The 18,445-nt window shown below is 33.8% G+C and overlaps 1 protein-coding gene across 1 annotated transcript; it reads left to right on the top strand.

Moving 5' to 3' along the window:
* The first annotated feature begins 5,731 nt into the window (after positions 1–5,731).
* LOC127879774 (uncharacterized) lies at positions 5,732–17,978 on the top strand. Its single transcript, XM_052426827.1, has 14 exons — positions 5,732–5,970; positions 7,395–7,745; positions 8,124–8,411; positions 8,515–8,787; positions 9,080–9,385; positions 10,038–10,355; positions 12,766–12,891; positions 13,241–13,450; positions 13,734–13,758; positions 14,097–14,215; positions 14,669–14,728; positions 15,298–15,328; positions 16,605–16,692; positions 16,814–17,978. Exons 1-13 carry the CDS (start codon positions 5,895–5,897, stop codon positions 16,648–16,650), a joined length of 2,229 nt encoding a protein of 742 aa, XP_052282787.1. The 5' UTR covers positions 5,732–5,894; the 3' UTR covers positions 16,651–16,692; positions 16,814–17,978.
* The last annotated feature ends 467 nt before the right edge of the window (positions 17,979–18,445 follow it).

Raw genomic sequence — 18,445 nt, forward strand, 5'->3', positions numbered from 1 at the left:
TTTTTCCTATAAAACAAAACGATGATTATGGGGATTAGTCAAAGATGTGGTCAATGTTAAAACAACACATTACAACGTTATAAAGAACCGGGCAATAATAGAAAAGTGCATAAGACATCATCATGCAAGTTGGCATACACATAAGGCGACAGTCTTGTAATAAAAGGTACATAAGAAAAGAGATCCCTGTGATGTTTAAGAAACTACATGTAAAAAATTGTAACAGTTAGACAGTTGAACTCCGCTATTTCAAAGTCTAATGAACAATCGAAAATAGTTCGAAAAAGAAAATTTGAAATAGTGATGTCTATGTGTACGCGCTTATTTTGAAATACAAGTACAGTCAAGTTACCAATAGCAGATCACTAGCGAAAATAAGTTGCGCTGAAGAAAAGCAATATTTTTTTTGCGACCTCTTTTATATCAGTTTAATAAAATATTACCTTTTTTTACTGTTTGAGCAAATTTTATGTTTTAAATGCCGACAATAAGTATTTGTGGCACGTTTTTGTTCGCTGCGGAAATAATGCAGTAACGGATCACTTGTAGCCATAACGGATCACGTGGTCAAAACAACTCTAGGGGCTATCTCAAACGTTAATTGAACAGTCAAAACATGAAATACGTTGTTTACAATCACAAATTTACATTGCAAGTTAGTTTTTATGCCCCTGGATCGAAAGATCGGGGGTATATTGTTTTTGGCCTGTCTGTCTGTCTGTCATTCATTCATTGTGTGTGTCCCAAAAACTTTAACCTTGGTTAAAGTTGCTTTATTGACGATAGCAACTTCATATTTGGCATGCATGCTTATCTCACGGAGCTGCACATTTTGATTAGTGAAAAGTCAAGGTCAAAGTCATCCTTCAAGGTCAAAGTTCAAATATAATTGTATTTTTCTTTCCTAAAACTTTAACCTTCTTTTAAATTTGGTCAGAACTTTTTGAATATTGAAGATAACAACTTGATATTTGGCATGCATGTGTATCTCATGGAGCTGCACGTTTTGAGTGGTGAAAGGTCAAGGTCATCCTTCAAGGTCAAATTTATGGCTTCAAAGCGGCGCAATAGGGGACATTGTGTTTCTGACAAAACATATCTCTTGTTAAATGTTTTTAATGCCTTTAATGATGTTTAAATTATATTCATTTTTGTTGCATTTTTACGTGATCTTGTATCTTTACCTTGTGCATTGTGTTTTTATTTATTGTGTCAATATAAGAGTGTGCCATATTGAAATGCTAATAAAAAGTGAGTGTGCCGTATTGATCTTGTATTTTACAATTTGCAAGATTTGGAAAATAGGCATATTCCACTAATCCCTCAAAACAAACAACTGGCACATTGTATCCACCAATTGTAGTTTCATTCCATCAATTATAATTGCAATGTTATGTGATTTTAAAAGGATTATCAATAGGTCGGCATTGAGATTTATATTGCTTGAAACATTTTTTATCAATGTTGAACATGAAATACAAATAAAACATGAAGATAACACATGATTGAGATCATTTATTGGAAGATTCAAAATAATTTGCATACATTTTAATATAATATATAGTATAATCAATGGGATCACAGATAATTAAATATAAATCATCGTGTAAAACAGTAAACAATCAGTGTAGTTATAAACTATCAAAAACAGTATCAAACAAAACAAAACTAAAACAACTTAACTTAAATAACATCACATGATAAAACAAGAGATGTGTTCGTCAGAAACACAATGCCCGCTATTGCGCGTCTTTGAATTTTTTTTTATTTTTTTTACCTTTGACGTGAAGGAAATTCCACCACTCAAAATGTGGAGCTTCATGAGAACGCCGCTTTGAAATTATTTTTTTGACCTTTGACCTTGAAGGATGACCTTGACCTTGAACTTCCACCACTCAAAATGTACAGCTTTATGAGATACACATGCATGCCAAATATCAAGTTGCTATCTTTAATATTAAAAAAGTTATCAATGTTAAAGTTTTCGGACGGACAGATAAAACATTTAAATGATAATCAAATTTTAGTTGTCCTTGTTACAAATCGAATCAATAACATGAATCAACCATCATATTTAAGAGTGTTCAATCATTTAAACTATTACAAACACATGTTTAATTACAAGCATAGTTCAAATGTAATAATTCAAACAGCCACATACAAAAGTACGGCAACATATTGAATATTAATACAAACTCGAAACATTTCATTACAAATTCAATTAAAGGCATTAATTGTTACATTTTAACTGATAATTAACAAACAAAACAATAAATACATACATACATAAATAAATTTACATTTAACACATGTTTACGTTTGTATATTTACAAAAGTACACCAAAACCTTAATGTCTCATGAGCAATGACTGAATTAAACATTCTTAATTTAAGTCCACTCACAATGATAAACGAATGTGCCTATAACTGAATAATCAATTACAATTTATAATACAACATGACTTAAACATATATTCAATACATATACATTCTGTACAACTAACTTCTCTTAAATGATTCAAAGATTAAATGATGATAAATTATCAGTTACATAAAAAAGGGTGAGAGGGATAAGGGAAATAAAATTATTTTCAAGTTAATTTCAAACAACGCTGTGTGTTCGTCTATTACAAAAACCAGTATGAAACATATTTTACAGATCTCGTGCACACGAGATACAACATTAACCAATCAGATACCTGGTGAGTTCATATCACCATTCTAAAATAGAATCTCGCACAGCATAAACATTTATCATGAAAATTAAACATTTTATTCTCATTAAAATTAGCCCATTTTAAACATTGGAGGACAATTACATAATAACTTATTTCATGTATACATTTACATATCCCTGCCACTTTAAAGCATGATACAAAGCATGAAGCTATCACAAAATTGATAAACGCATGGAACTTCCCTCAACCATATCGGAAAGAACTTCAGTAAGAGTGGCAAAAATGCTGCCAGCATCATGAACAACTACAACATATCTACAAGATATAACAACGCCACCTCCCTTCTCATGTGGGGCAGGCAATGGTGGGAAACATGGACATGGCTCTCCTGTCACAATCGCATAAATATTGCCACCGGAGTCCAAAATTCTTCGAAAGCAGCTCGACAATATGCCGGGAACATGGCCTACAGGTAAGCTTGCAATATCTGACAGTTGAACTGTCTTTTGTCATCTGTGTACATGTCATGCAAACATGTCATGTCCAGCAGCTGGAGTTTCACTTCTTTATAATGCAAAGACATATTAAATTTGGAAATGTCAGGGATCCACACCAGACAAGCATTTTTATCAATCGGATTGGTATACTCCCTGCCAACATCAAAGTAAGTGTCTGTAAGAGGTGGTTTTGATTTTAAAAACATGGTATCCCTTGATCACTGAATTGTCAATTATGATTGTCGTTGATGGACTGGTGGCTTGACTGTCCCGGGTAGCCTTGATGTTGATGGAGCAGAGGTTGACAGTCTGGTGGCGACTACGGATCCGAGAAGCCTTGATGTTGATGGTACAGCGTTGGACGAACTGGTGGCGGCTACCGAACCATAGGCCTCATCACTGTCTACCTGAAACAGACAAATACTGTTAATAATCAACACTTATAATCTGCAACTTCGCACTGGTGAATTGCAGAATGAGTGGTTTTGTACTGGCTGCCTGAACCCACCTCTGAATTCCACAGCAGAGAGCGACGAACCACCACAACTTGAAGATCCGGTCTCGCTGCTAATAAGTCTAGATTGTAAATGAAGAGATAGCTACAACATCTTATCTGATCTGACTACGTTTTGTTCAATATTATATGTTTGTATATATAAAATCATATTATGTTATAACTTTGCTTTATTTATTTTCAGAAATTATCCATCAGCAGTACCTGCAACTTCGCTCTGGTGAATTGCAGAATGAGTGGTTTTGTACTGGCTGCCTGAACCCACCTCTGAATTCCACAGCAGAGGGGACCAACACCACCACTTGAAGACCCGGTCTCGCCACTAGAAGATTACAACCAACGACTAACACCCATGGTAGACCAGTCTCTGACGATCTGACGATGACCTGAACGGCGAAATCCTACCCTGGGACCATCAGGCTTCATATAAAATATATTTAATTAAAGACTGAATGGAATTGCAAATTCATTAATATTTGTTTATTGTTTTGTTTTGTCATAAATCAGTACTACAGTATTTTATAAGACTTTGAATTTTTTTTAATAGCATTAAACTTAATTGAAGATCTTCTATTAAATAAGTTCAGTGATAGCTAATTCAAGCCCCTAAATTCTTTTCTGTAGGCATAGCATTAATTAATCAATTCAAAATTAATCACCTGTTTGCAAATATATGCCCCTGATGTTATTGTAAGCAAATAATAGGTGTCATTAACACAGGTGGGTAGCGTGTGGCTATGTTATTAATTAGTGAAAACATCAATTTGAATGATAAATAATCATATTATAACGAAAAATTAACTTTTCTGAAAAAAAAATATTTCACTATCAAATATATATATAACAAGGTATGCAACTCAAAATCACCACAAAACGGGGTGCATCGCTTTGAACAGCCATATCTTCATCAATTGTGCAGCGATTTTCACAATCTCGGTCTTATTCAACCGAACATTCACTGTCAACTGGGTCATGCGAGTTGTGTATCGTTATATTTCTTAAAAGTTGACCCAGCATTTGTATAAAAATATTGCAAGACATATGCATTTCCAGAAAGGAAATTCATTTCTGCGTTGAATAAGACCGAGATCGTGAAAATCGCTGCACAATTGATGAAGATATGGCTGTTTAAAGCGATGCACCCCGTTTACCCTTGATTTATCGAAATGTATCTTGCCGTATCAATCTTTATTGTTTGAAAAGGAAACTACAATATGTTGATAAATTGGATTGATGATACATGTATGCATGTACACAAACACGCCCATGTGAACTCATCTGCTTTATTTGTGGTAATTGTTTTGCTCGTTTGAATTGAATGTAGGTTTTATAATGGTTACAGGGTTATGCCTAGTCAAATGAATCGGGATAAGGTTTGCTTAATTTAACAGGCTTAATAATACAAAATAATGTACTACCGTAAACTGCATATATATTACAACGGATAGAGATTTAAGTAACAAATAGCTAAAGTAACAAATGACTTTTTATTAATTATAATCTTAATTTTTAAAGTAAAAATAATTTTCAAAATATTTATATACGTTATTTGCACATTTGGAACAACTGGTTAGACATAAATAAGTATTAATAATGCAAACACTACGGAAAATGGATCTACTGTTAACTTATTTTCTAGAATTCAAATACAACCAAAGCCAAAAATCGGGTAAAGCCCATACTTTTTGTAATGCTGTGGTGTTTGACCTGTGATGCATTGAAAATGGTTCATAAGCCTTCAAAAAAAGCTTTAAAAAGCGAATTCCTTGTTCAGCGATGTAACTCAAGTTAAATTGGGGTATCCTTAGTCAACAAACTAATTTTGTTTCATAGGATTACAGTTAGGACTGAAAGTAAGGCTCGCATTCTATATATGCTTTTGCCAGTGTTAGACAAGTTAGCTTATGTGTGTGTTATTTGGTTTAAACAGTGCTGCTTTAAAATACTAGTGTTCATTTTCTTCCGTAATAAATTTATTAGTTTAAGTTTCACTTTTCTGATGTGAAATCACCGGTTGAAAAGTGGAGTTATGTCCTGTCATATATCCTTGTTTCACATTAAACAATAATCAGTATTTAAATGTTTAAACATTTGAAGCGACTCAGCATGAAAGGCGTATCGGTTTGGATTAGTGTGCAACACATGTGTTACGTCGTTGTTATCGGATGATTGTTGTAACTACTGGTTTGGGAGTTGTATTGAAATATGGACAACTCTAAGAAGATGCTAAGTTTAAATGAAGTAATTTTATGCTGTGTGTGCTCTGTAGTGTGCATTTCAGGTATTTACTATTTTAAACTTGAATCACGCTTATAACCTCAATGCAGCAGAGACGGAACGAGCACTGAATAACATACCGAATTAATCGTTATTATTTGAAAGAAACTACAATATGTTTAGTTAATGGGTCAGCGTGTTTGTTGTTTTTTTTACAAATATAATAGTGTTTTTTCTAAAGCCTAGCGCAATCTGGGAAAATACAATTTTTAATCCAGAAAAACTAGTATGCTCAAATTAACACCTATCTGTGACCTTGATTGTTTTTGCTAGTGACGAGTAAATTGCCCGTCACTGTCGGTTCCTCACGCACAGGTACGCACATATACAGAACACGAGTAATGCATAATGCCGTCCCGTGATGAGGTATCGCGCATGTATTTGTGGAAAAGGGGTAATGGTTCTGATGTTAAAGCTTAAAAGGGGTACACTTAACTGCTGCAAGAAGAACACCAAGAGCTATGTTTGCTAATAACTTGATTCCTTGACAATACTTAAATATGACGTCAACGCGTCTTACACATGTAGCAAAATATTCAAGTTGCCAAATACGAAAATGTACCTTACATAATTAAGGCTATCTTTAGAAGAGGAAAATAATGTGAAGTCACCCAAATACATTTGTGATATATTTTTTTAATTAAATATTAGCCTTACTGTAGCAAATATACAATACACTACTTTCCTGTTTAATTAAACCTTATACGATAATCCTCTCACTTCTTATCAACATATTTTACATAATCAACTTATGAACGAATTCGCACATCATATTATACAGTTTTACTAGCAATATTTTAATTTAGATTGAAAAAAAAACTATTTCGATGTGTCAATGTTTGCACATACTAAGAATAAATGAAGAAAAAAATACAGTTCATCCGATATGCGTGTTTCACAGTGCAAACATATGCGATTATAAATGATTAGCCCAATGGCTGCATGTTCATTATACAATGGGCCTTTACAAAAGTGCTATGTATTACAACAAATATTTATCTTCTACACATAAGTCGCAACTTTTAAATTTATTAATGCAACTGAAATATTGAAACAATTTAAACAATTAACACATCTAAAACCTGCTCTGGGTTAAAATATATAAACATTCACTGTTTTAAGTGTATCCATCCGATAACAGTCATTATGCTCGATAAAATGATCTATACGTGTATTCAGATCGTGGCAAAGGTTTGTTCGTACGTAGAATGATCTATCACTGGCAGTGAGAGTTATGCAATATTTTATTCAACACCATTAGATTGTTTTTGTCTTTGATTGTTAAACAGGCTTAATATTTATAGAATGTTTTTATGATATACGTATGAATGATATTATTCGAAATAAATGTGTGTTATCGTTTTTTCTATTTTTTAACATCGAAACTAAATAATAATTCCAAAAACGCGCTTTGCTTTTATTTGACAGCATCATCAACCGTTACTTTACACGCGCAAATAATCGAAACAACACCAAGAGTAAAATATGAATTTGTGTGCGTTTGGGCATTTGACCCATACGCTCCAGTCAATGTGTACAGAAAAAAGAAGTCTGAAACTGATTGGCAGAATGTCTTGACGATTTCTTATCACGAGAAAGGTTGTTCTATAAGACCTCCGTCTCAGCCTGATGGTTTTAATTGTGGATGTTTAATCCGTGGACGTACAGGTTGTAATATAACAAGCTCTCCGGAAATCAGTGAAGACGTCGAATGGATGTGTGAAATTCTTTTAAGACCAGTAATAAAACAAAGCAATATTGTAACTGTATCAATAAAAGGTACGTGTGTTTTCATAACGTAAATTGTATTATTAAATTTGTAAATGTTTTATATAACATATGCTAGTGTTAGACGTCAATTAATGACGTTGTTGATTAAATTGCTTTTTATCTACGTTTCGTAAAGCTAGCTTAAAAGGTATGCCCTAATTCGTTTTGTTGTTAACATCAAGAATGCTATTCAGCAGTAACTTTGAAACAACTGCACGAACGTTTGCACACAATTGTTACTGAGGTGTCGGTTTCATTTTTACAGATTTTTAAATATGAATATATGTTTAATTATTCAATAGAATATATCGGATGTATCATTCGATGTACCCGATTTATAAATATAGTACAGTGTTATAGCACATTATGCTACATATTATTTTTCAGATATTAATCAAAATAAAGGACAGGAATACGTTTTCTATACAACGGAAAACCAAAGCGTTTTGCTTAATTGTTCTGACGATAAATCAATTTCAAAGAAATCAACGCAATCAATCTCAGTGAACGAGGTTTTAGTACAGTCATTTCGAAACGGAACGCAGTTTAACCGAATCCAAAAGAGTGAGGACAATGAACACTTTAATGTTTCGTTTACAAGGAATGATAACGGCACCTTTATGTCTTGCATACGTGGGCTAAGGATCATAGCCCGATGGACAATCGTCGTGTTGTGTAAGAAACAATTCAAACTATGCATTAAATAAATTGCATTTATATTGTAATACTTCACGTACACTTAATGACATCTCGTTGCTAAACACAATTATATTTTCAGATCCACCAACTGTTATTGACATGAAGGACATCGCAATTTCAGAGAATAGAACAATAAGCCAGGAATGCAAGTATATACATGGCAACCCAACACCGACAGATATATCTTGGTGGGTAGGGAGTAAGTTACTTGTGCTGGGCAGTCAGCTGGCAATAACTCAAGTTAGCAGACAGAGTGATGGAATATACAGGTGTGAAGCCATAAATCGTTTTGATCAATATGAAATGCCATATATTGGCAAAGGATCGGGCATGTTTCAACTCAAAGTCCAGTGTGAGTAGAAGTGTATTTTAAATTTTGCCAGTGTAGCAACGTAATGCCGTTGGTGGTTAGCTACAATACATTTGGCATCAAATGTTCCTCATAAAAGCATAACATTATTCGTACGTTTGTGCTTCATCAGAACCGTATGCCTTAGATATTTGCATTTAGCGTTCCAAGGTGCCGATATAAGTTTTAATCATATTATGTTTACAATTGTGGCTCTGGTATCATACACATATATTACTATATCAACTGATAGTGTTTGAGGAGTTATGTTGGTTGCTTTCCGTGATGTTTGTAGATCCCGCAACAATAAAACGTTTCCATATCAACGCATTACCACATATTGTTCAAGTGACGCTGATAGAAACGGAACATGCAACATTCCAATGCATCGGGGACGGAAATCCTCATCCAACACTTACGTTAATAAAACAGCCAACAGATGAACTAAATGAGACATTAACACATACTTTTGATGGAATGATCCTTCGTTATGACATTGCGGCTGTTAGCAGTAAACATTCTGGCCAGTATACCTGTGCATCTTCCAACTCTTTTGGCGAGAATGCCAGAACTCTGCATTTATACATAAAACGTTTACAAGGTTAATATATTTTATTATTATTGAATTCATATTGACCAGTTTTCAATAACTGGTAATTATAAATATTCGATTTATAAATAACCTTTATGAAACATTTTTAGCGTTTTGAAGGTTTGTGTAGTAAAAGTCAATTTATAATATCCCGTTTAATATAATATCCATTTACTGAAGGTAAAAAATATGTTATCTTCTAGTTTTGAATTCATCCAATAAGAATTATGCAATAATTGTTATATCGAATATCCATTAATTGGAGCTATTGTTAGATGTAAGTCGACCATCCAATACATCAGTGTTAATTGTTTTCAAAATTAACTGAACCAAGACCGTCTAGTCCGTTTTAGTCGTCGAATGTGGTGGGTTAAACTATGTTTGTACACACTAATAGGACCATGTATTTTATGGTATTATGAAATGTGTGTTTATTCTGACGATATTCATATCATTCATAATTCCTAGTATCACATGTTTTGTCATTTTTTTAATATTGTCAGAAATGCCCCATCCTATACAAATACACTTGCTTTATAAAACTATAATAACTCTATCTTTTACCCATTCTTCTTTGACCCCTCTCGGTAGCAATACGCTTTCGACTACTACAGCATATGTGCACTCACACTTATTAACCCTAAAGTAATATACATTTTAGAACTTGGGAATCTTATGCACGGAAGATCGATGCTTAAAACGGATACCTCAGTTAACCTGCAGTGGATTCTTTCCGACGCTGGAACGCTAAATATAGTGCAAAACAAAACGTGTTATGTTCTTTACAAGACTAGTAAAGACATAGATTGGCACACAAGTATCATAGATATAAATGGGACGCTGAATTTGACAATACTAAAGCTGGATCTTGAGCTGACGCACCTGCGCCCTGACATTCAGTATGAAGCTCAGTTGATAGCAAGTTTTTCGTCTGGCAATTACTCCATCGCACCAACATTGACGTTCAAGACATTGTCGTGTATGTATAGCTTTATTGTCTTAGTTGTCTGTTTGAAGCGGCAGTGTACTATTGCATTATTAAGAAGCTTATCTTAATATATTTCAAAATATCATTCATTAAGGTTCATGGGAGTGATAAAATTCATTACAACTTTGCTTTGGTTTTTCTTCATTCAATGTGGTACAATATGGTCAAACTATATATCATTTGAAAGGTAAAGACGGATAGAATAACATAAACACATTTTTGACATTCAATATTTTTTGCTTTATTCATTTTTTTGTTTAAAACCAATACACTTTTACACTAATTTACAAACTCTTAATCTAAAGTTAGGAAGGATATGCACTACCGTAAGATGAATAAATACAAAGCTATATACATTTACAAGGTCAAGTTAGCAACATTTCACAGAAATGTTTTTGTCAGAAAACAACAAATGAGTTATTATTCAACTGCATTGTTTGGATAATTGTCCTAAACAAAATTCTAAAAATAACTAAACTGAACTACTTTTTAAAAATCCAGGTATGGTGGATAATAAGAGTCATCATTCTATTTCAAGGACTTAACAATTTTGCTATAACCAAATAGAAAATTTTAAATTATCTCAAATTGAAAGAAATTGCAAACGACTTATAAAATTGTAAATAAATATAAAGAAATAGGTTTGGCTGGGTAGAAATCATTGTGATAAAAGGAGATATTGCTCATCAAAAACAAGATTTTATGAGTTTTGTGCAGACGACTCTAGAAATTAAAGTTTTACATAGAAATACACAGCTATGTATCATGTTTTTTTCTTTCTTCCTTCCTGAACAACTACTGTCCTTGTACCGTTTTTGAATAATGTGTTCCTTTTGGCAAACCGACTATGTTTATGCATTTGTATATCAATTCATTCTACCCATTTTGAAAGCGTGGAACTCGATGTGCTCCGTAGAAAAACGTGCATTACAAATCGGTCGAAATCACGTGAAGTAGTAAGAAAACCTGGTATGTGTATACACATACCTGAGAAAACACATCATTATTTTGACAGTTGGGTCGCGACTAATAAAACAGCTGTTAACATTAATCAGGAAGAGATCGCGCTTAATAACAGAAATGATCACACAGACATATAATCACATATATAACCCCATTTCAAATATTTTCCAGCTGAAAATTTTCCCCACACGTCTTTTTTTAGTGTATTTGTATTGTTTTTCTGGAGCCGAAGTGCATCTCACAGAATATCCATCCGACTTCCGTTGTTTTTACTTCCGTTATTAAAAACTCCGTTTAAAAGATTTATTTTTTCATTTAGGTTGTTGAAGCGAATTATTATTATATAATATCAATAAAATAGTATACCCTGATGAATTGAACGGAGTTTCGTATCGATCTTTCTGTCAGTCTGTAAGCGTAATATTTTGTGCGCAATAATACAAGTACACGTCATTCGACAACAATTGTAAACATTGGTGAAATGCTTCTTACAAAGTTATTTTTTTGGAGTGTTTATGAGGTCTGATCATGCAGTTTGCATACATCAACGGAAAGATTACAATCCAATGCATTGGCATCGTCAACCGTTTGGAATGTCAATTAGGCGAAGAGTGATTTTTTAACATGTTTATTTCAATTTTATTAATTTAAAAATGGCTGCCCCCATCGTCATGAAATGACATGTGTTCGAGTTTTGATATTTCTAGATATGTTAACTTTTTTACTATTTAAGCGTTACTTGCCCTCATCAATGTCGATATTATTAACTAGTTATATAATATTCCGCCGAAATACGTTGAATAAACATCATTCAGATTTTTGAAAATAATGTATATTTTTGTGTTAAAATCGCTTTGTATTTTGATTGATTTTGTCGATGGAATGAGACGTTGCTGCACAAAATTGGCAGCAGTTTGAAGGAAAACCATCCTTTTAAGCAAATATGTAAACATTTTCCATGTGGCACTCTTCATTTAGTCAAATTTGAGTTCAATGCTAGGGGTCCCTTATTTTTTAAACTGAAGCCTCTACATGAACCTTAATATGATAAATCAATAGGTAGGTCACTGCAAATATTAATTTCATGTGAATTTGCTAAATCTTCATTCAAAGATAAAAAAATTAAAGGTGTTGTTATTTAATAAAATGCAATAAATTTGATTTTAATGTATCAAGCCTAATATATCTAAGCAAACTTTATCATCGAATTTCCTTCTTAACTTCTCCTGCGTCTTTGTTTGTGTCATGCTTTGCTCGAGACAAATATAGGAGTTCATATATTTTTTAAAGATTAAGATTTAAGTTACTTGATTGCACAACACCGTTAGGTTGATGTTTTATTTATGCACGTTTATATATTAAAGAACGCATATATTTCTGTGTTATTGTTAAATGCATGAACTTTGAAAAGTTATTTTTATTCAAATTTATGTGCTAGTTTCGGAGGAGACTAAACTTTACATAATCGTTGCGGCTATTGTCGGTTCGGTGCTTAGCATGTGTATCATGGGCGCAACTCTGCGACTGTGTTTGAAAAGATCACTAAGAAATGATGCACATGGAGGTAAGAATCAGTATGTAAGACGGACATTTCCTCGACTTAATTCAAACAAACTGTTTTAAGTTGAGTGTTTCTTTTTGTTAACAAACCTTAGCAATATCAAGAAATTAAATCAAATAAAGTGTATTAGATTTTTACACCAGTTGGATATTAAAGCATAAATTGGTGTTGGTAAAACTAAAATATATTTATCTAAATATCTATAACTATATAGCGCTGGAAACCACACGAGCAATCGGTGACAAGACTACGCATTGCAATGCTTCACTGTCAATGTGGTAAACTTATAGTAATAAGCCTTCTATAAACAAAGCTGAAGCACTCAAAGAACTGATGTTATGTTTGCTTGCAGAGATTGAAAACGTATGGATGAGCGCGCAAAATAATATGGGCACTATGAATACGATAGGAAATGCACCCGGAATCATATTAACACAAGATGAAGACCATTATGATTGTATTGATATGAGTAAAATACATCCAAGCATCGATCCACAAGACGCTCACAGGGCTCATATTGAATCAGTGCCTACTCAAATTATTGATGGAACCAATATACGTGGTACGCTCTTAAGATTATCATTATTGACATGACATTCGCTGAGTATCTTTCGAAAATATTTAGCAGTCCATTCAAGGTCGCGCATGTGTTCGGTTTCCCATTTGTGTTGTTGTAATAATGCGTTATATTAATCACTTCCCGTGAATATCCATAAGCTTAATACCGGATTGGCATTTATATTAAACGCTGTCAAGTTATTTTTAATATGCTTGTAAAATGAATTTCTGTCTGGCTAACAACTGTTTCCAGTATGACAAAATATAGACGCGTGTTTTCTTTTCAGGTGAAATATGTTTGCAGACCAAAACGTATGTAATTTACATGGTTAACGTTGTTTTGTTCTATTCAGTACACATTTATTGCGTGATACGAGTCTAAAGTATGTCAAGGGGTTCAATTCATTGCGGTTTTCATTAAATACCTATTTCCTTTAATATCGATTGTGTTAACGTCAAACATATGCCATCCACCAATTCAAATTGGGAAATGTTCGCATAAACTTTTAATACCATAGCAATACATTTATAAAAGGACCAGTATTGTTTTATGCACTATGTACAGTATATTGTTTATTTTGAGTTTACCGATAACCGATAGTTTCAACAAAATCCACTAGTCTGAGTAATTCGCGCTGTGATATGCACAGGGCAAATAAAGACGCGTATGGCATCCTGATTCGCTCTAGAGACCCGGCTGAGGAGCAGTACAACTGTATTGGAGAGGTTGTTGAAGATAAAGTAAAAGAATACATGACTGAGTGCTGTCGTAAGTTATCCCATGTGTTTAAGAGTTCCAGCTGTATTTGTATACCAAAACTTAATTCTCACAAATAGATAAGTTGGTATACGAACGTAGTTGTTGATAGTTCTTTACTATTAGAAGTAGTACACGTTGTAGTGCTAGAAGTTATACATGATGAAGCAGTAGTAGTAGCATTAGCCGTAGCCTTATTTATGTTTTACTTTGTATACTAAAAGGAATTAATGTGACACTGGTAGAATGCTAGATGTTTAAAGAATGCTAGATTTGTTTAATGGTAATTTTGACTACAGCAGCAGATTATTGTAGAAAAATTTACTTCGACATTCGAAAATGAGCATATCACTATACAATTAGTTAAATTGTACACATTTGTATAAGTGTATACTTTCATCTGATTGTTTGCCTTTATTTTGTCCCATATTTTTTATTATAGTTTTGTATTCTATCTTTTTACAGATAGCAGTAGTTCGACAACCGATTCGGCAATCTCCGAAACATGTTTACAGTATTTAACAGGTCAGCGTATTACCGTTTTTGCTTAGTCGGAGACAGTAAAAGTTCAGCTACCAATGTTAGACACAAATATAAAAATGCAACATCTGTACGTTGTGTTTGTATTTTATGGTCAAATATTCAAGTGCGTTAGAATCTTGTCTATATTATACTTTAGCGTCACGTGATGTTCATATTCCTGAATAAATATGAGAAGGCCATCTATGTTTTGTGAATGTACATACAATTATGAAGAAATACATTTTCAGATAGACTGTCAGATAGTCCAGGTTTAGAATGCGATTGTATTTTGTTAATGTTTTTATAATTAAGGTAAAGGGTAAAGGTCTTGAATATAAGCTCAATTGCTTCGCAACACTTTAGAGTAATGAGACACCGTTAATCTGGGAAGAATTAGTAATGTGTGTTTTTGGTAAGATATAAAGAAAACTGGCACATGGTTAACGGCACATGGTGAATCTAAACACGGACCTAGGGTCTGAATTCTAACAGCATATCTACTACGATTTCGCGACTTTGTCTATCTAAAAGCATTTATAACTTTCAACTCAGTATTTTTCGTTGTGTTTCAGTGATTGACAACCTTCCGGTTCAACCAGAAAGGTAATATTTTTAAGAAATTGTATAGAAAGTAATTGTGTTTGCATGCTATTAAGCAATTGGCTGCAAGATAACAATACGTTATGCCAAATCAGGATGTTCTTGGGTGTATGCGGTGGGGGTCGGAGTGTGGTGGTTGTGCTGGTTGGTCGCGTTTTCAAAAAATGTCAGATTGTAGTTTCCGCTTGATAACGAAAAGGAATTATTTCTCTTTTGTGAAAACTATCAAACATATATATTTGTAATGAATGCTTCGGTTCGAATTGCATATTGCATACAAAGTGGGTGCTTTTCAGTTCTCTGTAAACGTTTTAAAGACACATTAGATACCACGTAACGACTCGATAATTTATATTTTGATTTCGCTTCGGACTTTATTTGGGCTAGATTAGGGCAATTTTCAGATCACCATTAGTTCATGTAGTAAACCGATTACAGTTGAATAACTCGAGAACAAATTTAAGTGTTAATGAAACTGTATTCTTGAATAATTTTAATCCATACATAAGCTAGAGTCTCTCTCTCTCTCTCTTCTCTCTCTCCAAGGAGAGAGGAGCTAGAGAGCGCGAGCGCGAGGAGAGAGAGCGAGGCAGCGAGATCGAGCTCGGAGAGAGCCGGATAGCGAGCGCGCGAGCGGCGAGGGCGCGCGCGCGAGCGCGCTCGAGAGCGCGCGCTCGCGCGCTCGATCACGCGCGCTCGCTAAGCTCGTCTGTCGCTCTCGCCTCTCTCTCTGCGCGGGATGAGAGAGAGATATATAGATATATATGATATTATATATATATATATATAATATTCCGATTTATCATATAAAAAACTTAAGCGTTCACTCAGTGGTTGTTGGGAAGGTCATATTCTATATCCTACCCTATTCGTCTATCGAGCTGGCGTATATGGGAGCAGAGAGCGTGAGATCAGAGGCGTCTAGCGAGAGCGCGAGCGCTTCTCTCTCATAGTCTCTATGCTCTCTCGCGGCGCGCTCTCTAGATTCTCTCTATCGCTCTCTCTGATCTCTCTCGCGCTCTCTCTATCTCTCTCTCTCTCTCTTCTCTCTCTGTATATATATATATATATGATATATATATATATATATATATATATATATATATATAATATAGTATATATATATATATATTCCGATTATCATATATAAACACTTAAGCGTGTACTCAGTGTGTTTGTTAGGAAGTTCATATTTTCCTATTTAATAAGAGAGAAGCGGCGTTCAAAATTGGCGAATCTTAATCGTATAACTTCATTGTTTCATTATTGTCTTAACCAGTGAATATGATGATGTTGCGAACACTTCTAGACAACCACGTTCATAGATTTCATGGCCCCTGTAAAACAACTTGGGTATGTTGTTTTACGTGAGTATGTTTTTATAAATGGTAATATTACTTTATTTGAATAAGCGCGCATGTGTGGTAATGAAATATAAAGTTTTAAAATTTAGTTTCATAATTCTGCTATTTCACTTTCTCCTTACAGGATGGTGAGGATTTTTTGAACGCGTAGCGTACAAACAGATTCGCAGTGGAGACCTGGTAGTGTCTTGGTGAGCGTGTAGGACATGGAAAGCTTACAACGTATATAGTGAGAACGAGAAAGGAAAACAGAAACAGTACGATCCAAGTATATACTGCATTAAGACCTGATAGAGACTCATAAGAATTCATGATTGTAACGCTGACGTGTGCACTTCAGGTCGATCTCTCGTTGTGTATCTTCTACGCTTGAAATTTGTTCATTTGTCTACGTCGCGTTCACAAAAGACCTCATCAACAATGTCGCACAATCTTCATACGTTTATCCAGATCCTTAACCCGCTTTGTGCCTGATTTAGATTTTTAACTACAAAAGCATTGTCCATGCACTGTGTTAATGAAAAGGTGAAGTAGTTGTGCATAAACATATCGTTAAAAATCACCTTTAAGATTATGCGTTAAAAAGATACCGTGTTCTCTCTGACTGAAACAGATACTGGTAGAATATAAAATCGCATCTGTTCTGCTAGCCAGAAAGTGACGCCAGCCGCGGAGATGATCGAGGGTTTTCTGGGTTGCTTAATAGGAGAAAAAACTTTTTTATATCGTTTTATGTTGCTTTTTGTTGTGTATGTTTGTTGTGGGTTTTCTTGTGTTGGTGGTATTTGTTTTTGTTGTTTTTTTTTATCGGGGAAGGGTGATGAACTTAATTTTTCGACGCAAGTATAAGAGGTCGACTTTTACCTGACATGCTGTTGTTCTGCGCTTGAACTCGGAGTGTTTCCCATCACCTGCTACCTAATTAAGTTATTGGAATCGCCCAAGTTTTGAGCAATATTGAATTGTTTTGTTCGTATGTTGCGTGGTCTTGAGCTGTGGAAGGGGTGGGGCAGGAGTTCAGGAATACGATAAACAGCACATATGCCGATTTTGTGTTATGTTTATCACAAGATAAAACAAGAAGAACACGCATCTGTTTACAAAAGTATTATTGTTTGCATAATTGTATTGCAGTGAAGTCTACTTTGTTTTGTGCTTCTTGAACTAGGATCTTTGACAACTGTTCTGATTTCATTCGTATGACTATATGTATACTAGCATTACTAATTTTGCGCTATGATTATTGTTTATTGTCAGATAGCAAAAGTAAATCATTTCACATGAGTAAATGCTTTGTTATGCATAATAATAATATGTTTTGTTTTACATAATAATAATAATAATAATAAAAATAATAATAATAATAATAATAATAATAATAATTATTATTATTGTTATTATTATTATTATTATTATAATAAAATAATAAAAGTAATAATAATGATCGTTAAAATTTTAATAAAGTGTGATAAATAAATCATTAAAAGCCTTAGAGTATATGCAGTGAATGAACTTAAACAGCTTAGATTATTAATACCAAATACCTCAACCCAAACTAATAGTATCGCCTTTTGAGGTTTTGCCTTATCTGACAACTTTGTGCCATTTCCTACCTATAAGAAACACAGTCTATAAAAGTGTACACGCAAGATGAAAATGCTGATAAAAAGGCAATGCACGATCTTATTTTCATATTGAAAAATAACGATCGACGTAAAGACAGTTTTTTAAAACAAGAAAATCATACAGAATATGA

The sequence above is a fragment of the Dreissena polymorpha genome, chromosome 4 (assembly GCF_020536995.1).
Source record: "Dreissena polymorpha isolate Duluth1 chromosome 4, UMN_Dpol_1.0, whole genome shotgun sequence".
NCBI classification, from domain to species: domain Eukaryota; kingdom Metazoa; phylum Mollusca; class Bivalvia; order Myida; family Dreissenidae; genus Dreissena; species Dreissena polymorpha.

Excerpts from the sequence above, each read along its gene's own strand:
- LOC127879774 (XM_052426827.1), top strand. The coding sequence starts at position 5,895 with ATGGACAACTCTAAGAAGATGCTAAGTTTAAATGAAGTAATTTTATGC. Across the intron at positions 8,788-9,079 it reads GTTTCAACTCAAAGTCCAGT|ATCCCGCAACAATAAAACGT; the intron begins GTGAGTAGAAGT and ends TGATGTTTGTAG. Across the intron at positions 12,892-13,240 it reads AAGAAATGATGCACATGGAG|AGATTGAAAACGTATGGATG; the intron begins GTAAGAATCAGT and ends GTTTGCTTGCAG.